The 21,402-nt window shown below is 37.9% G+C and overlaps 1 protein-coding gene across 1 annotated transcript in view; it reads right to left on the bottom strand.

Moving 5' to 3' along the window:
- LOC150079916 (AP-2 complex subunit alpha-like) overlaps nucleotides 1-21,402 on the bottom strand; it is a 260,057-nt gene that overhangs the window by 68,042 nt on the left and 170,613 nt on the right. Inside the window, exons 17-18 of the mRNA XM_090383347.1 lie at nucleotides 8,784-8,885; nucleotides 4,253-4,417 (exon numbers count right to left, since the gene is read on the bottom strand). Of these exons, the coding sequence (XP_090239473.1) occupies nucleotides 4,253-4,417; nucleotides 8,784-8,885 (267 nt within the window). The remainder of the gene's footprint in view (nucleotides 1-4,252; nucleotides 4,418-8,783; nucleotides 8,886-21,402) is intronic.

Here is a 21,402-nt window from a genome sequence, read left to right as displayed (position 1 = left end):
ATATTACATTCTTATACGAATTCTCCCAAATTTTTCTAAATTGTGCCATTTGCTAATTCTCACTTATAGCCACCTATTATTGCATCTAAGTTACACTGTAAGCACTTATTTTAATTTTACTACTATTTTACTTTAATTACTTATGTTTTACAACAAACACTGCATTGGGACTACCTTATCTATTTTTGTGGTTGAGCTGCTGCTTTACTCTCCTATTTACTCTCGTTTTTTTTTAATTTCCTTTTCTTCCACAAATATGGATAAGTATAGAAAGTTTTTGATACATGATCAGGTATAGTCCCCTGATGAAATACCTGATTATGTATCAATATTTAATTTTAGCTTGCATCAGATTTAAAATTTTGTAATTTTCTCCCCTCCACTTAGACCTTTGACCAAATTATCCCACCCTTATCTGATGCTTGCTATTACTTCATATATTAAACTAATCATTTTTGCTTTACAGTTCCCTTCTCTCTAATTGGCTATCCAATTGAGCCTATAATTTTATTTAATTCATTATACTATATAGGATATTCACATTCTTTTTCTCTTTTCCAGCCTTCAATATTTCCAATTTCTGCTATCCTTCTCCTATTAGTTTTAGCATTTTTTTGCAATTTATGCCTCCATCTTCTCGCTTTTCAATAGATTTATTATTTCTAACTCATAAATATATATATTTAGGTTTGGGGTTTTTTAGGAGCATTAGCAACTAAGGCCATATTGCTCTGTGAATATGCAGTGGTCATTCCCTGACCTTTCCGTATCCTCCATATTTGGTGGTGACGGGCTCGAACCCCGGTCTAATCAAGAAGCGTGTGATACACACTGCTGCTCCTTCCCACCTGGCTACGGAGGCGCCATATATTTAGGTAAGTGTTTGGAATCTATAGCTTAATATTCAGATAGCCTTTGTTATCGATATTTTGATGGGAACTTCATAACTTTTATTCGGTAGTTTAAATTTAACTTCACTACTGGTTAAAGTTTTGTTAAGTTTAATTTCTGCAATACGTTGTTAATATGAATTTTGTAATCTTTCTAAAGTTCAAATTTTAACTAAATAATGGCTATTACAAGGTCTATTTACAATACGAAGTCCAAGGACATTATGACTCAGACAGCAATGCCTGTGGACATTTATAGTGTGGGTCATGAGTTCGCCAATTGTATAGCCTGTAGCAGGTATTCTAAGATCGATCTAACAGGCAAATCTAGTTCGACTGAAGATTCTTTTCTTTGCACTCAATGTCAGGAGTACTGATTTAAAATTAGAACCTGGTGAATTATGAGAATTTGAGTTACTGAAAAAAATGGATTCTTGCCCTAGAAACAAATGTAATTGGGAGCTTGTCAGGGACACTAGTATCTTGTGACCTGCCAAGTGATGCCCCCTTCAACTCAGGTCCCAGAAAAGAATTGTCAAGTGCACGCTGCTCTGGTTGAAGGTGATATAGTTTTATCGAGAGACTATTGTCAGGGAAAAGGGTAACATTTTTTTAAAATAAAGATAGGTGGACCAGAACCACAGTGTATTTGCCTGGAACAACAACTGGTGTTACCAACAGATTGTCAGATTTTAAGGGGGGGGGGTAAAGAGAGCATTATTATTCACGTGGGGATGAACGATATTAAATGAATGTTGAATGTGACACAGTACCATGCTGAAAAAAATGCCACGAGTTAGGACAGAATGCATGTGTCTGCAATTCTGCCCAAACAGGATAGGAGAGATTATATACTGAAAGTCTTACGGATTAACTCAAACCATGAAATCTGCAAGAAGGGGAAGAAATTTTATCAGTGTGGCCCACACTTGTAGGCAGATGGAACCTTTTAGAGATGGTATTCATTTTAACAAAGGTGGTTCAAGGATTTCTGCCAGTATCACTCAGGATATTTTAAGGGCCCAGAGAAGATGCTAGTTGGGGGGAGGGTAATATAGATCCACATTTATCTGATGATTTGAGTCAAAAGTAATGCCTGCACTCACCTCAAGGATTCCTGTCTGTTGCTGCAAAAACCGATATTGGCAAGATGTTGAGGATGGCAACATTTCATATAAGCAGGAAGATAAAGCTAGGGTAACATGCCAAAATAACTTCAAGGATTGTATCGGTAGTAAACTGTAGAAGATAGTCTTAACTGTGCCTACAGTAATTTCAGGAGATTTTAATAAAATAAGTGAATTCGAAATCCTGGTTAGGACAACTAATGCTGAAACCTAACAGAAACATAGTATCACCAGGAAATTGGGAATGAAGAGTTACACTATGGTATGTACAACATATTTAAGAAAAGACAGAAGGGAAAGTGGAGTCATGCTTCTTATCAAAAGCAGCCTGAGTGCATAAAGGTCTTTTGCTGAGTCAGAAGTTATCTGCTAGCATAGAATCTGTGTGGTGTTAGTTGGAAGCAAAGGTATAATTACAGTGGAAGTTAATTAGAGACCAGAAGATTGTGAACAGTATAATGAGAATCTCTATATGCAAATGGAATGGGTAAGCAAGCATGAATGAATGTCTTCTTATGATTTGACTTTATTATTCCCCAGACTGATTGGAATAAGTGAGGAAAACTCACCATGGTGAAGAATTTTTTAAAATATACTATGTGATTATTTTTTGTACTGGCACATTAGAGAAAATACTAGGAGTGAGAATATTCTTGACCTCATCATTGCTCACAAACCATATGACATCACAGGATTTAAAGTACAGGAACTATTGACAGGTAGTGATCACAGTCATTAAATGGAAGTAGTTAAAGTCAGTAGTTAAAGGTAAAGGGACAGGTTTAATTTCAGAAGAGGGATGACTATGATAGTTTAAGGCATTATATGGCATCTATTAATTGGGCAGAGGAAAGGTGAATAAATTTGAATTATGGAATACCTTTAAAGCAAAAATCAAAGTAGTCATGAACGTATACATTATTATTAAGAAAATATTGCACAAGGAGGATGCCAAAATGGATGAACGTGGAGCCGGTTGGTCTAATAGAGCAGAAAAAGACAGCATGGGATAGTTACAGAATGACCAAAAGTACCAAAGCCTAGAACAGCTACAAACTGATCTGTAAGAGTACCACAAATAAGGTTAGGGAAGCCAAGGCTGCATATGAGAAGGCACTAGCTAAGAGAGCAAATAATGGGGCCAGGAATTTATGTATGTGAATAAAATGAAAAAGAAAGTGAATCAGGATGGATCATTATGTACTGGGCGTAGGAAAGTCTTAGATAACACAGGCGATGCTGCTGATGAATTGAACAGGTACACTGTGTTGGTCTTTACTGACGAAAGACCTTCATGCTGAATAAATTATCAGCATTGAAACAGAGTTTAAAGAAATTCAAAGGGCACTAAAAGAAGGGAAGTGCTTAATTTGTATTTTCTTATCTACTTTTTACTTTACTTTTTTTTTTTTTTTTTTTTTTGGCCAGTGCAGCAAAACCCGTGGCTTCCTTTGCCTTAGATGGCTAATATTAATAGTCAAATGCATGAGCAGTACTGTATTCTCACACTTAACTATATTAAGTTTTTATTTTCCAAGTCTTGTCACAAAGGATTCTCGATGAGGAAATGCAGATTATCAACATATTGTACTTTGTAAACACAAAGTGGGAAACACTGATGATTTGCTGTCTTTGGTGAAGAGACTCAGCACAGAGTCCTTTTTTGGAAGTCTTCTGAGAGGCATGATCTATTGCTCAGCAAAATAGCTTTTTGGTGGTGTTGAAAATATTTGTGAGTTGATTGTGTGATACATATCTGCTTTAGAGTATTCAGCCATCAAACAGAATCAAAATCACTCTGGACATGATAAATTCTAATATAGGTTTCTTCAGAACTTTCTATTCCAACTCACTGTTAATCCATACTGATTGGCTGCTTGAGATTGTAACTGTTATATTCAATATAACTTTTATTATTTTTTTTATTTCAGCCTATATGTGTGTGTATAAATTATTAAATACATAATAAAATAAGCAATGTCTAGATAAAGTGAAATTTCATTTTGTTCTTGAAGTTAAAAGGCAAGATGCTCTTATATGGAAACTACCTAAGGATTTTAAGTTTCAAAATAGAGTAAAGTTTCTCTGGTTACACAGTTTTTTTACCTACCAAAATAAACAAACTTCTTAATAGCCTTCAGAAAATTTCTGTTGTAATAATTTCTTTTTTTACAGAACAGTGTAACGTCTTAGAATTTATCACTATGAATTGCAAAAAAATTTAAATCTACTAACTGAACTAACTGCTTCCGAATGAGCTACATTATTAACAACAGGACCCTTAGATTCCTTTGGTATTACATTAATACCATCTGTCATTCCTGGTTTCTTTTTCTTTAAAATTGCTAGTATTGAAGACTCTCGTTCAGGAAACGGAGGCATTTCTTCTAAAACAGTAGCCTGCAGAAAATAAAAATGTTTTCACTAATAACATATCATAAAATCAGATACAATAAAGTTAATTTTAAAAATTTTTACTCATTTTAACAGTGAATGTGTGTAGCCTCAGACAGCGAGTTTTCTTCTGGTGGCAGGTTCTGTCAAATGGGTTTTTCATGGAATTTAAGTTTTATAAAAATGAAATCTTTGTAAATAAATGCTTTCAAATTTCTCATTGACTGCCCAACATTAGAGTGAAATGAGTCATGTTTAACATACTTCAAACGAGAATTAAAAAATATATAAACCAGTTAAAAAAAATTTACTTTTAGATGCAATAATATTCTCTAAATCTATTTATATGTCACTTGATTGATCTGAATTCCAGAGAATTTCGGGCTTCTGCTAACCCAAATTGGACAACAATGACCAATAAGGAAAATCTCTTCCAATTTTCAAAACTATTTTCATGCATCATTTATTAAAACTGTGTATACTTTAGTATACACAGTTTTAATATACTGGTGCCTACTGCTGTCTCCTACCTATGTTGAAACATAAGTAGGAGACAGCAGTAGGCACCAGAAGATTAAGATAATTCATAGTTTAACATGCACTTTATACAAAATAATCCTGAACAATGTAAATATACATACACCGATGAGCCAAAACACTATGACCAGTGAGTTATGCAAATTGAAGCAACTGCAGGTGAACTACAGCACATGCGCGAGTCGGGACATGGTATAAAAAAACACCTGATACTTAGCTCCATTAATCAGTGTTACTCTTCTTCTTCAGATGGGAAAGTTAGCAGACTTAAGCGAGTTTGACAAAGGCCAAATGACTGAGTCAGAGCATATCCCAATCGACATGGCTGCAGGGATGCTCACCATCAGCCGTGGTTAACAATGTTGACGTGGTTCATCAGCCTACCGAAAGTGGCCCGAGGAGGGGGAACCCACGAACCGTCGGCGAGACGTTGGACAACCACGGCTCATCGATGCTCGAAGGCTCTCAAGGATGATATGTGGCAACAGAAGGGAGACTGTGGCACAACTCACCGGTAATTGGAATGCTGGTGACAGGAGTAATGTGTAATGACACACAGTACATCGAACCCTGCTGAAAATGGGGCTGCATAGCTGCAGGCCACTCCGAGTGCCCATGCTAACCACGGTTCACCTGTGACAGTGCCTACAATGGGCATGCAAGCATCAAAACTGGACCTTGAGTGATTGGAAGAAGGTCTTCTGGTCCTATAAATCATGTTTCCTGTTGCACCATGTGGACAGCAAGGTACGTGCACATTGTTTACCTGGGTGCACCATGGGATGAAAACAAGTCGGTGGCGGCGGTGTCATGCTTTGGGTAATGTTCTGCTGGGATACCCTGGGTTCAGTCACCCATGTGCCGGGCACTCTAATGCCTACCACCTACCTAAACATCATTGCTGACCAGGTACACCCTTTCATGGCAACAGTCTTCCCCTCTGGCAGTGCTGTCTTTCAGCAGGATAATGCGGCATGCCACACCACCCGGATTTTTGAGACTGGTTTGCATTGCAGAACATGAGGAAGACTTCCAGGTATTGCCCTGGCCTCCTAATTCCCCAGACATCAATCCCATTGAGCATCTGTAGTTTGTGTTGGAACAGAAACTCCGATCTGTGGTGCTTAAACCACGGACCTAACAGGAGTTAAAGGATCTGCTGGCTACGTGTTGGTACCAGATACCACAAAACACATTGAGAAATCTTATAGCGTCCATGTCTCGCCAGGTACGAGCTGTTTTGGCTGCATGTGGAGGACCAACATCATATTAGATAGGTGATCATAATGTTTTGGCTCATCGGTGTATGTACTGCTGAAAGCGTGAAAGTATGTATCCTCAGCTATCCATCACTATTTGTGAATGAACATCCATAACTATTACAGTAATATTTATGAAGAATATAAGGTGTGATTAAAAAGTTTGAGATCATAACATACATTTGCAGCTAACTCTGCAATACTTGTGGCATAGAGTGAAAATTTACGTACATAAAGTCATACACTTCATACCAGAGCGTATGCTTATATCGCTGCAAAGAGAGAAGTCTGTAATGACATAAGTGAATGGTGATCATTAAACCACTTCAACATTAACAGGAATTCAGGATTTAGGCAATTTGACAAAGATATTTGAAGTAACTGGTTGTGACTCAGACTAGAGCTGCAAAGTAAAGATCACAGACTAGCGAGAGTGCTGTGACTCGAGGGAGAAATGAAGGGGGCGATTCCCCAACGCATCACAGTCTCAAAAAATGTGCAAAATGTTTGCCGACCTTTCTAAAACAGGACATGATCTAGCCAAGGAGGATGCCTTTGTGTGTGTGTGTGCTAAGTGTCTAGAGTGTCAAGAAATTAGGTGTCAACTCAGCGTTCTGATGGGTGTCTATGAGAGCTTGAGGTGTAGGGTAAATGCTCTCCAAGAAATTAATATGAGGGGCCCATCAAGCTAGCAAGGATAGGGAGGTGATTATCCTGTTATACAAGGCAATGGTCAGGCCATATCTAATGTACTGTGTACAGGTCTGGAGGCCTCATTTTAGGAAGGATGTAGAGTTGCTAGAAAGTACAAAGAAGGGCAACAAGATTGGTGAGGAGAACAAAGGGGTGCTCTTACCAAGAAAGGCTTAAGTTCTGCAAATTGCAGCCCCTGGAGAGTAGGCACCTGCAAGGTGATCTGATTGAGGTGTATATTCAAGCAATATTGCTTGAATGGGTCTAACAAGCTGAATACTAATGGGATTCTTCCTCTTGCTCAGACTAAGAACCTGAGGGGGCCCCAGTTTCAAATTGAGGAAAGATACTTGTAGAATAGATGTGCGGAAATTTGCCTTTAGCCAGCGGGTAGTTGATTGGTGGAACTTAAATTTATTTAGGCTATTAGCTTCCATCTTTTGTTGTGGAAGCTAATAGCCTAAATAAATTTAAGGCTAAGCTGGACAGGCATTTTGAATGAATGGGTGGGGGGAGGTGAAGTGGGAGGTTTTTTTTTTTTTTTATAAGCTTGCTTTCTTGCATCGCATGCCTCTACTAATGCTAATCCCACATCAACCATTATAAACTTTTATTAAATAAAATAAATTAGAGTTGTTTTGTATTAAGATAATAATAATAAAATGAAATAAAATAAGTAAAATGAATAGTACAATTACAATGGATAAAACTGAAAATAAGATACTTGTGTGTACAATAAAAATAAAAGAAAATAAAATAAAACAATGCAGATAAAATACTGAAGCTTTTCAGAGGCATCCACCTCCTTTTTCAACAGGATCGTGTAGTCATTGTGAATATGAACGTTCCCAACCCCAAAAGCCTATTTGAACAAATAAATGTTCACTGTTATTTCAGTTTCAATTAGGCATCTAAAATAATATTCTCGCTCTTATTATGCTACCAATGGTCATCTCAAATTAAATTTACATAGTGTTAGCATTATTAATATAAATCTCTTCAGCAGTGTAAGTGGTATTTGTAGGAGATAACGAAATTACAGAAGTCTCTGGTTTGTCTCTCTCTGGTTATCCTGGTAAACTCAGCCACTGTTTTCAAAATTCAGCTGTTATTCCAAATGGGATGCTTGTCTGAAAAAACTAGAAATTCCGCTTTTACCTCAATATATTTTCATGTTGAAACTCATGCTTTTTTGAAAATACTAGTACCTTCTGTTAAAAAAACAAACCTATTAATCCTTGAATTCTCCATTATGCAGGTTAGCAAAGTCCTTTAAAATCAAGAAGAAAGGCTCAACAGTTCTATTTCCATAAATTGAAGCTAAATATTTAACACTGCCTTTCAAACTTTTATTACTCTTGCAAATTCCTTTACAACTTTTCATAAACATAACCTTTCACTGGAGGTAATCATTTCCACATTTTCAATTTTTGCAAACAATAGTAAACTTTTGCACAATATAAAAACTTAATTAAAACAGCTGATTAAATATCGCTACACTCAACAATGCATGCCTATTAGGAAAAATTATTACAAACCAAGTCTGTGAATTTAGTGAGAAATGTAAGTTACTGTTGACGTTAGATTATTTACAAAAACCACTAGATTATCCAAGGTTAACATGGGAAACAACTATATATTATGCATTATTTTGGTATAATTCCTTACAAGTACTAATTATAATGGCAACAATGGAATGTATTATACAGCAATAATATGGTCAAGTGCATGAAGATAATGCATTAATGGGTTACAAAGTATCATTTCATCTATTTACAGAAACCTTTTATAGAAAGTTCAAAGAAAGATTCAGTTCATAAAAAATTCATTAATAACAAGCACAACTTCTACATATATTTATAAATGTTAAATGTAAAACTCACCAAAACATCACTAGATGCAATATTGCTTAAGTGCAAATATTCCACAGTTCTCTGCTGTAATTCTGCATCAGCACTCTTGATGTTACTATCACTCTGAAGAACCTTTCAAAAATTAAAAATATGGAAGTTTAGAACAATAGAGTAAAGTATTTTTACCTATAAGAATTGTTTTATTTTTTTAAAAGTAAATGTGATAATGTGAGAATGTTGCTTTTTAAATAAAATGGTTAACAAGGGAAAAAAAAAAAAATAGTAATCCAAATGGGCCACATCTGGAAATAAGGCAGATGTAGATAAACCTAAATCATTTCTCCATGGTTACCCAAGACTAGGAGCACTATCACACAAGCGGAGGATTCAGTTGTTCAGCCTTTATTTGCTCATGAAATTTCCGTTGTTGTTGTTGTTGGGTTTTTAGGAGCATTAGCAGCTTAGGCCATATTGCTCCGGGATATGCAGTGGTCATTCCCTGACCTTTCCGCATCCTCTGCATTTGGTGGTGACAGGCTCGAACCCCGGTCTAATCAAGAAGCGTGTGCTACGCACTGCTGCTCCTGCCCACCTGGCTACGGAGGCGCCGAAATTTCAGTAGCAAGAACATTAATGCTACTTTGTTAGCAGCAACACTATGTACAAAAACAGAGTAGCCTGAGTTTTCAGCTAGGACAGCAATGGCAAATCTTTTCTGTATATAGGTCAAAAATAAGCTGAAACAAAGGTTATTTTTGCATGTCATAGAAGTTAAAAAAAAAATAATAATAATAAATAAAATAATAATAGTATTTTTGTTATTATGAAAAAAAAAAAAAAAAAAGGAACAATACTGAAAGTTTCTAGGGAGAACTTTTGTTGCTATATAATTATTCTGGCACATAATTACACTTTTCACTACTAGATATGGCTGATACTGTAAAGTAAATTATTTATGGGTGGCTGTATCCACATATAATTCTGTGGATGCTACTCTTGGCACACACACTTGCCATTGGTTCACCATAGTATTAATAATGGAAAATGATGCAAGAAAGCAGGTTTATAATGGCATCAGCAAAAAAAAAAAGCCAACACTTCACCACCCTCCCTCAGTTTGAATTTATGCTCTGTGTGCTGTGGAAATCTGAGCAAGAAAAAGAATGCCATTGTCACTGAGCATACTCAATCCATTCAAAGCCTTAAACACCAAAATCTCCTCATAGGTGCTTAGTTTCCGGTGTCACAATATGCAGAACAGAAGCCTTTCCTGGGTATTATGCTTTTGTTCCTCTCATTAATCTTGCTGCTGTTCTCTGCTCCTGTTCCAACAGATTCGTGTACTTACTAAAATTAGGCCTCCAGGCCCATATGCAGTACTTAAGACAGAGCCTGACCATTGCTTTTTACACTGGGATAATCACCTTCTTACCCCTGCTGGAAAAATTCCTGTATATCACTGACAAAACCCCATGAGCTGTTCTTGCAGCCTATCTGCATTGCTCAGAGAACTTCATATCTGATTGCACAATTACCCTCAGCTCATTTTCATTCCCCACTGCCGTGAATAGGATACCACCCAGTTGGTATGTTATTCTGGGATTATATGCTCTCCCCATATAAAGTAGTGTGCATTTGTCAATATTAAACTTCAGTTGTCACTTCTCCACCCATCTGCCTAATTTACTGCAGTAGTATACCTGCAAACTTGGACATTACAACTGATATATCATCCCTGATATAGGAGGATGGCCAAATGACAAACTAAGAAGCAACCATGTGATACAAAATAGAAAATTAACTGGTCAGAAAGTGAAAGCTGTATGGTAAAGTGAACTATAAGCAAAATACAATGTCAATGGAATAGTATTTTCACTTGTTACTTAAATCATTATTTCTTGGCTACCTCAGTCTCTCAGGATGCCAAAATGTAGCAGGTGTATTGAAGCTTTATAAGTTTTAGAGGAATATTCTCTTATCCAATATTAGATTTGTTTAATCACTTAAATATCTTTCAATTGCAGTTTACTTTAGTTTACACTTTTGTAAGAACGAATTCTGAGTACCGTATGATTTTTTAAAATAAAGATACAAATATAAACTATTATTTAAAATAGTCTCATGACATAGTGAAGTATTGCTTTATTTCAAATGTATATCCTACGTACAAAATGGTACAAATTTAGGACACAATTGAAAATGAATTAACAGTGTCCGAATTTCTCAAAAGAGATGGCTGTACTGCCAGAATAGCTACCAAAATGGTAATATTAATACACAGTAACTTGTTGATAACAAAAGTTCACTGCACAAGAGAAAAATAAACCATATAAAGGTATCCGTCACTCTCAGTGCCTAAAGTATTAAAAAGAAATGGAACAGTTTCTATACTGAAATTCATAATTTAGCATTACTTTAGGTTTTTTGATATAACATTCATTTTTAATAAAATGACTTTCAATACATACTATTCTGCAACTTTATAACGCTAGTTGAAAATATATTTGACTAATTAGAATCTCTACACAAACTTAATGAAATAAAATCCACTATTAACATACTACATGTCATGCTAACAACAGCTATCAACCACAGAAGAGGACTATTCATTTCAAAGGATCTCTATTATGCCACTCCAAAATATTACAATAGCTTTGCCACTTCTTTAGTGCTGGTTATAGAAGATGATCAATGAAGTTGGCAGCATGAAAATGTTAGCAAACATGTTCCATGCATTGTTGTATCTGATCATTAAAAAAATCCAAGTTTTCTCTGTTATATAAATTCTTTGGCATTCCTCCGTTTCATGAGAGATTTTTAAGATTCAGATCATGGTTGATTTACGATAACCCACTGAAAGCTGCTCAGCTGTAAAAACATACATTTTAAACATTGACTAAAACCTTGCAGTTATATATAAAATACGAAGGTGAAGGGTGGGTGATATATGCAGAAAATTAAAGTGTGTGTGTGTGTGCGCGCATGTGTGTGTGTGTGCGCGCATGTGTGTGTGTGTGCGCGCATGTGTGTGTGTGCGCGCGTGTGTGTGTGCGCGCGCGTGTGTGTGTGTGTGCGTGTGTGTGTGTGGTAATAATCTCTGGAATTGATGATAATAATAATTATGTGGGCAAAAACATGTATTCATTAAAGTAGGATATGTACCAAATATATATATATAAAAGACTTTTTTTTTATTTTTAAATGTACTGATAAAAGACTATCTTGGAAAGTACCAATAAGAGGGTGTATATGCTTGCTAAGACTACCTTGTATCCTCTGCCAGCTAGATAATTAAAGAGAGCTAAAATAACCATCTGTTAGCAATTTTCCTTTTGTTATTTTTATTTTTTAAAATATCAATAAGGTAAATGCAACTCTTCATTGATGCCTAACAAAATATTCTTTAAAATTTAATGACTGCAATACAGTGTAAAAATCTGAACCCAGTAGTAGTAGTAATGGAGGCATGTGATGTAAGAAAGCAAGCATATGAGCTTATGTAGTATCAGCCAAAAAAAAAAAAAAAACCACATTCCCTCTAAAAGTTTGTCCAGTTCCTCCTTAAATTTATTTAAGCTATCAGCTTCCACAATGGCAGATGGAAGTTTATTCCAGCAATTAACCACCCGCTGGCTAAAGGAAAATTTCTGCACATCTATTCTACAACTTTCTTTCCTCAATTTGAATTTATTCCCCCTCACATTTGTAATCTTAGCAAGAGGAAGAATCCCACCAGAATTCAGCGTACTCAACCCAATCAAGGCCTTATACACCTCAATCGGATCACCTCACAGGTGCCTAGTCTCCTGCCACTGCAATTTGCAGAACTCAAGCCTTTCTTCATAATAGGACCTCTTCATTCCCATCACCAATCTTGTTGCCCTTCTCTGTACACACTCAAGCAACTCTACATCCTTCCTAAAATGAGACCTCTAGACCTGTATGCAGTACTGCCATGGCCTGACCATTGCCGTATACAAAGGGATAATCACCTTTTCCCTACTAGCAAAATTCCTGTATATCATTGACAACATCCCAGAACCTGCTCTGTGAGCAATGCAGACAGGTCTGCATTGCTCAGAAAACTTCATATCTGACTGCACAATTACTCCCAGATCTTTTTCATTTTCTACCACCCTAAGCGTAGTACCACACAGTTGGTGCATTTCTCTGGGATTACTTCAACCCATATGCAATACTTTGCATTTGTTAATGTTAAACTTCATTTGCCACTTCTCAGCCCATCTGCCCAAATTTTCTAGATCCTGTTGCAGTAGCACACTGCCATTACTGTCATTAACAACCTTGCCAACCTTTGTATCATCTTCAAACTTTTACATTTAGCCTGATATACCTTCATCAATATCATTGATAAATATACAAAACAGTGAGTCCATCACTGAACCCAGAGGGACTCCACTAATAACATTAGTCCACGAAGAGCAGCATCCATTGATTACCACTCTGTGGTAATCAATGGATGCTTCCCCTACTCAACCACCTTTTTATCCATTGTAGCAACTTGCTCTTAATACCATACTGCTCCAATTTGTACAGTAGTCTTCCAGATGCAACAGTGTCAAAAGCTTTCTTGAAATCCAAGTATATTATTCTTGCTCAGAATAATTGCCTGAGAGGGTATAAATTCAAATTGAGGGAACACAGTTGTAGGATAGATGTGAGGAAGTTTGCTTTAGCCAGCAGGTGGTTGATTGCTGGAACAAAATTCCATCTGTTATTGTAGAAGTTGATAGCTTAAACAGATTCAAGACAACTAGACAAACATTTGGAGCGAGTCGATAGATGAAATGAGAAGGGTGTGTGTGTGTGTGTGTTTTTGCTGATGCTATATAAGCTTGATTTCTTGCATCATGTGCCCTTGCTAATGCTAATATGATATCAAAATTATTTTTTGTATCCAGTTCCTTTGTAACCACATCATAGTATCCAATCAAATTTGTCAGACAAGACTTTCCTCAATTTGAATTTATGCCCTCTCAGGTGATTATTCTGAGCAAGAGGAAGAATCCCATCAGCAATGAGCATGCTCAAATCATTCAAAGCTTTATACACCCCAATCAGATCACCTCGCACGTGCCTAGTCTCCACACACTGTAATTTGCAAAACTTAAGCCTTTCTTCATAAGAGCAACCCAAGGGGATAATCACCTTCTTATCCCTTCTAGAAAAATTCCTGTATATCATTGACAAGACACCATGAGCTACTCTTGCAGACTGCCTTCACTGCTCAGAAAACTTCATATCTGTCTGCACAATTACCCCCCCTACAATCTGATACATTACTGCTTCCCATACGTAGTACTTTATTTTTGATATTCAGAGTTTCCCTCCTCCTACAGGTTATCCAGCTGACCTTTGAATCTCCCCAAACTGTCAGCCCCTACCACCAATGTAGGTAACTTATTCCAGTAATTCATAACTTGCTGGCTAAAATAAACCTTCCTGCAAACCAGTCTAAACATCTCTCCCCATAACTTAAAATTATGGCTCCTTCTTCTAGAATCATTTATAACCATAAAATTTTTGTCCTTATTCATTTTGCTTATGCTTCTCAGAGCCATAAACACCTCAATCAAGTCTCCTCTAAGGTGCATAGTTTCCAAGCTCTACAACCCACATAATCAGTCTTTCCTCATTAATCTAAACTAGTAGTTTTTACAGATGTCATTTCGGAATTGATTTTAAGATTTTCTTCTTACGCAATTCAAAATCACTATATACAACTTGCCTTCAGATAGAAATTAAAGAATACTTTCATTTCCATGTAAAGTTTCTGTCAAATAAAACACAAATCGAAGAAAAAGTTTCACAAGACAAAGTCCTGTATAGCAAAGACAGCAGTGGAGATTATGAAAATGTAATAAATGAACTGCACGCTCAGTAACCAAGACTGTCTGTGAATTCTGGAATGCAAATATGACTTTTCTGCAGAGCAGAAAACTATTAATTTGGTTAATATTGTAAGTCTTTGAAGGATAATGTAAAGCTGGCAACTGTTGAAACAGAGATCAATTGAAATAGTTCAATAAAACAACATCACTCTGCATTAAACTAAACTATTACTTTTTACAAAGGATTCTGTAGCCGAGTGGTCAGGAGCGGCAGTAGCACACTCTCTTTGAGTAGACCGGGGTTCAAGACCCTGGCTGCTAAATACGGTCAATCTGCCAACCCGCACTGGACCAGCGTGGCAGATTACGGTCCATTTCCCTCACCATGAATTGTTGAGGAGGCTTCCATCCTGCAGTGGGTTGATAATGGCTGCAGTTTACTTCTTTTTTTTTTTTTTTTTTACATTTCACAATGTAAAAAGTAATGATTTAGTTTAACAGTCAACTATCTAGACACACCATTGTCCTTCCAGTAATGGTGATAGCAGTTGGGCTTAGACTCTTTAGAAATGACTAAATCTGTCCACATAGCCAACCAAACGTAACCAATATTGTTTTTAACAGATAACATTGCCCAGTAGGTGAATGTGTTATACATTTAAAACTCAAGACACTACTAACTGGTTTTAGACCTATTTCGTTCCACCATCAGACAGCAGGCAACCTGCATTAGAGACCTTGTGTCAAGAGGTGAATGGATGTATTGAATCTAAACAAGCTTACAGATCAGAAGAAAACTTCTGATTCGAAATGCAACCAAATCACTTGTATATTAAGTCCCCATTAGGCAGGTCACGCAAGTCCAATATTACGATGTAATTATGGAACTAGGTACTACTTCAATACAGGTTATTAATAAACAAATTATATAAAACAACACATTGTGTTAGATTTTACTGGAAATCATCTGGGAATGCTGCTGCTGTTTCCTCCGGTAACAGTGCTTGGGCTTAGGCTCTTTAAAAATGACTACATATGTCCACAGAGTTAACCAAAAGTAAATATATTGTTTTTAATTAGATAATTAAAATGTTTCATTAGTTCATCTGACTGAGACATATGACTTCTCTGCAATATGCCTCAGTTCATCAGACGTCCATCTAGCCATAAACTTTGAACAATGTTTCTTAGTTGGTATGTAAAGCTACTAGGCTTTACATACCAACTAAGAAATATTGTTCAAAGTTCAGGCCTAAATGATGTCAGATGAACTAATGAGACATATGGCAGAGAAAAAAAAATGCATGGGATACGTATAAATTAATGGGTGACATGGAAGCCTATGATAGATATAAGCTCGTCTGTAACCAAGTCACAAAGGAGATTAGGCAGGCAAAGGCAGATTATGAGAAATCTTTGGCAAAGGATGCAAAGAAAAACAGAAAAGAGTTCTTTACCTATGTAAACTCTAGAAGGAAAGGGATGAACCAGATTGGTCTACTGGATACTGATGGTTCAACTGTTGATGATCCTGCTCAGTTGGCTAACAAACTAAATGAGTATTTTGCATCTACAGGGAGGGGAATGCCAGAGGTGAATTAAACTCTGGCAGTCAACTAGATGATTTTGTAATAACTGAGAGGAAAGTGGAAGAGAAATTGTTGAAGATAAACATAAAAAAGGCATCTGGGGTGGATGGGATCTATCCAGTTATGTTAAAGGAGGCAGCAAAGGAAGTAAGCAAACCCTTAGTCATAAATATGAGAGCTTCTTTGGACTCAGGGGAGGTACCCAAGGAATGGAGACGTGCAAATGTGACCCCAATTCACAAAGGAGGATCAAAGGGAGACAAGTAATTATAGACCTGTTAGTTTAACTTCTGTTCCAGGAAAATTAATGGAGACATTGGTTAAAGAAGTACTGCAGGATCGTCTAGACAAGACTTCAGTTATAGCTCGGACACGGCAAGGTTTTTTTTTTTATGTGAATCCCAAACACAAGAGGTATTAGAACCTATAGTACTATTACCGTGCTTGGGTTGGAGATTGAGAAGACGAAAGAAGATATTTGTTGACATTGGACTTGAACTTCTGTAGATTGTAATTTTCAGGAAATACGTATGAAGGAAGGCTGTTTCAGAAAACGGCAGTTGAATGAATAAATGAGGAAGATGAAAAGTTGGTTCTGTGGGTTTGAAGTTGGACAGTAAATGGATGTTGGCTGGTGGCGGCACGTGTTCAGACTGTTTTGAAAGAGAGAGCGGGAATTATAGAAGCTAATTCAGAAGAACAGTGCCCATGGAAGTATCTGTAGAAGAGGCCTGCAGCAGAAACAGTGCGTCTATGAGACAGCGAGTGGAGAGACTCTGTTAGAGATGAATCATTAATTAACCTAACTGCCCTCTTCTGAATGGAATCAAGAAGCCTGAGAGAGGTTTTGGGGGCACAACCCCAGATGTGGGAACAATATTCCATGGCAGGGCGGATTTGCGATTTATACAGAGTGAGCAGCTGTTTGGAAGAAAAGTAACGCCGAGAGCGAAAGAGAAAACCAAGTTTTTTAGATACAGAGGAAGCAATATTTGTAATGTGCTTGTGCCAAGAGAGATTAGAGTCAGGGTAATCCCCAAAAGAGATATATCCTTTTGCTTAGAAATTGGAGTGTCACTGAAGATAAGCATAGGAGTAGAAGAATCCTTTTTGCGAGATATAAGACAAGACTGAGTTTTACAAGGGTTGAAATCAACTAAGTTGTCTTTGCCCCACTGGAGAATTACCTGAAGATCGGAATTTAAGGAATTGGTAGCAGATTTTCGAGAAGTTGAATGCAATGTGCTATCATCGGCAAAACTATGGATAGGATTTCCAGTCAATGGAAGAAGATCATTGATATACAAGAGGAAAAGAGTGGGGGAAAGAACTGAACCTTGGGGGACACCGGCATTAGTGGAGAAGTTAGAAGACAGAAAGTCATCAACCATCACCCTCAGTGAGTGATCAGAGAGAAAACTGGATAACCAATTACTAAAAACAGTTGGCAAACCATAAGATGGAAACTTGTTTAGAAGACCTTTATGCCAAACACGATCAAAAGCCTTTGAGATGTCAAGAGCAACTACTTGTGTTTCACCGAACCTTTCCATTGAATTAGTCCACAAATGGGTAACATAAGCCAGAATATCACCCGTGGATCGACACTGACGGAATCTATACTGGTGATCGTTGATCAGATGGAAGGTTTCTAGGTAGTTTAAGAGTTGGCGGTTAATTGATTTCTCCATTACTTTAGAAAGAGTAGAAGTAATTGCAATGGGACGATAATTGGATGGGAGGGATTTGTCACCCTTTTTAGGAACTGGCTGGATATGAGCAAATTTCCAAGCAGAAGGAAAAACACCTTTAGAATAAGAAAGTGAAAAAAGGCGGCAAAGAATAGGAGTAAGTTCAGGAGCACAAGTTTTGAGAACAAGTGGAGAAATACCATCAGGACCTGGAGCTTTCTTAGCATCGAGATTCATCAAAACCCTTCTGATATCCTTTTGACGGAAGACCACAGGAGGCATTGAATGGAGTGTGTTGGGAATGGTGGGAGGTGTTTTACCAAGATCATTAATACATGAGCTGGAAGAAAAATGGGATGCTAGCAGGTCAGCTTTATCCTTGACTGAAGTGACAACAGAACCATCTGGTTTGGACAGAGGTGGGAGCAGAGATGGGCAAAAGTTGCGGCCAATGGCTTTGGCAAGAGACCAGAATGCTTGGCTACCATTAGGGCAAGAAGGAAGTTTTCTACTCTTAGCCTGTTCAAACTCTAGTTTGGACTGATTAATAACTGCTTTACAATTGTTGCGAGCTTTGGTGTAGGCAGAAAATGAAACTGAAGAATTAGAGGCAAGCCAATTACGATATGCAACATTCTTCTCTTGGACAGCCTTAGCACATTTATTGGAAAACCAAGGTTTAGATACAGGACGAGATTTTAAAGTGGAGTGTAGGATAAAGGATTCCATTCCTGCAAGAATAATTTCACTGACACGATCTGAGCAAATGTTGACATCAGAAGTTTTGAAACAGTAATCCAACCAAGGAAAAGAAGAAAAGAAATCTCGCAGGTCATCCCATTTTGCATTCTCGTAATGCCAAACAACACGAGGTTGGGAATAGCCATGAGATAAAGGTTCCATTGGAGAAGAGACAATCACCAAGTTGTGATCTGAAGTGCCTAAAGGAGCTCTCACTTCGACCGTGTACTTAGGATTGTTTGTGAGAAAAAGATCAAGCGTATTGGCTGTATGATTAGGATTGTCCGGTATTCTTGTAGGTAAATGAACAATCTGTGCTAGGTCATTAGTAATTGCAAAAGCCTCAGCATCTCGACCTGCTGGGTCGGTGTGACTTGAAAACGGGAGCCAGCTCGGGTTGTGAACATTAAAATCACCAAGGAGAATTACCCCACTGTTAGGAGAGTTGGACTGGAGAAAGTCAAGTTGCAATGAGAGGAAGTCAAAGAGCTCCAAGTGATTAGTCGAGTTGGGAGAACGGTAGAGACAACAGATGAATTTAACACAATGAGGTAGAGAGATTTTAAGCCAGAGAAGATCAAAGCGAGGAGATTCCAAATTGCCAAGTCTCTGACAGGGAATATCAGAACGGACATATGCACAAGTACCACCTTTGAGGCGAAAGGAATCATACAGCGAGTAATTTGGGCATCTGAGATGAGCAGTAGTTGAATCAACCGATAACTGAGATTCTGTCAGAAAAAGTACATGAGGTTTGGCAGACTGCAAGTGGAAATGGACATCGTTGAGATTAGAATTGAGACCACGTATATTTGTGAAATGAATTAGGAAGTCCTTGGGAGGTTTAGATCTTTTTGCAGATAAGCTTGCTCTATTAGTTTGACAATTCATGGTGTATTCAATAGTAAAAAAAAGTGGGTGGGACATGCTGTATGAAGTAATGAAATTTTTGGATATGGCGTACATGTGGTAAGAATATACCCAGATCCTTGACATAAGGTGGCCTCGACAATGCTCCCCGCATACACAATACTCGGACTCCCTCCAGTCACTATCTGGCAGAGTAGAGGTAGCAAGATTATACACTAGCTGATCCGGAAGCCTCCTAGAGAGTTACCAATAGGTCCGGTCCGGTATACTAACTAGCGGCCAGCCTGCGAAAACCGTTTTAGAGCTGTACCCTCGAAATGTAAGGAATATTGGATCTCGCCACGACGTTCATCATAACCTCAAAAGTCATCAATCATACTGCATGATGGAAGAGATAGGGAAGGGTTGACCGGAACTTAGCTCTAGAGACTAAACATGGGTTCCACCACTTCAAGCCTCCAATAAGCAAAGTGGTGGTATTTCACCGGTTGATGAGAGTCATCTGCCACCTAGTACTGCCTGGTAACATAGAGGGGCGGTGTTCCTCCATGTGGTGTGGGCGCCACACCTCGACCCCTGCTTACGTTGGTTCACACCTGGGTGGTCACCCACCATGTACTTGTGCATGGGGGTTATACCCAGGATTACTAACAGTCCCACCATCGTGAAGGTGCAAGCAGAGGATTTGGCTGTCACAGACCGTCCGGACTTCACCGAAATTGGGTCCACTTACTTGAGTGTCACCCGAATATCAGTTCCATCAGCGTTTTAGACTCCCAGGTAGAAAGTACAGCTTGTCTGGCATATCTGAGAGAATGTCTGTGACAAACTCTTGTCTGACCAATTTGAATGGATAGTACGATGTAGTCACAAATGAACTGGATGCAGGGAATAACTTTGATATCATATATTTGGATCTTAGAAAGGCTTTTGATACTGTTGCACATGGAAGACTGCTGAACAAATTGGAGCAGTGTGGCATTGGAGGCAAATTGCTGCTATGGATAAAGGGGTGGTTGAGGGGGAGAAGACAGAGAGTGGTAATCAATGGACACTGCTCATCGTGGACTAATGTTATCAGTGGAGTCCCTTAAGGGTCAGTGTTGGGGCCATTGTTGTTTTCTGTATTTATAAATGATATTGATGATGGTATATCAAGCTTAATGTCGAAGTTTGCAGACGATACGAAGGTTGGCAGGGTTTTAAGGACACAAATGACATTACGCTGCTGCAACAGGATCTAGAAAAGTTGAGCAGATGGGCTGAGAGGTGGCAAATGAAGTACTACATATCAGAAGCAGTAACCGCAGAGTAACGTATCAACGCTGTGGTACTACACTGACAGTGGTAGAGAACAAAAAGGACCTGGGGTTAATTGTGCAGGCAGATATGAAGTTTTCTGAGCAGTGCAGGCAATCTGCAAGAGTAGCTTATGGTGTCTTGTCAATGATATACAGGAATTTTTCTATCAGGGATATGGAAGTGATTATCCCCTTGTATAAGGCAATGGTCAGGCCACACCTTGAGTACTGTATACAGATCTGGAGGCCTCATTTTAAGAAGGATGTAGAGCTGTTGGAACGAGTATAGAGAAGGGCAACAAGATTAGTGAATGGAACAAAGGATTGCTCTTACGAAGAAAGGCTTAAGTTTTGCAAATTAGTGTCTAAGTTTTGAAAATTTCAAAACTAGGCAACCTGTGAGGTGATCTGATTGAGGTGTATAAAGCCTTGAATGGTTTGAGAATGCTCAATGCTGATGGAATTTTTCCTCTTGCTCAGAATAATCACCTGAGAGGGCATAAATTCAAATTCAGGAAAGGCAGATGGAGGATAGATGTGCAGAAGTTTGCCTTTAGCCAGTGGGTACTTGGTTGGTGGAACAGACTTGCATTCTTTGTTGTGGA

Source organism: Mastigoproctus giganteus, chromosome 10, assembly GCF_048544385.1.
Source record: "Mastigoproctus giganteus isolate SK-2022 chromosome 10, ASM4854438v1, whole genome shotgun sequence".
NCBI lineage: Eukaryota > Metazoa > Arthropoda > Arachnida > Uropygi > Thelyphonidae > Mastigoproctus > Mastigoproctus giganteus.
Note: the sequence above shows the minus strand (reverse complement) of the source record. Positions and strands in the feature narration are given on the sequence as shown.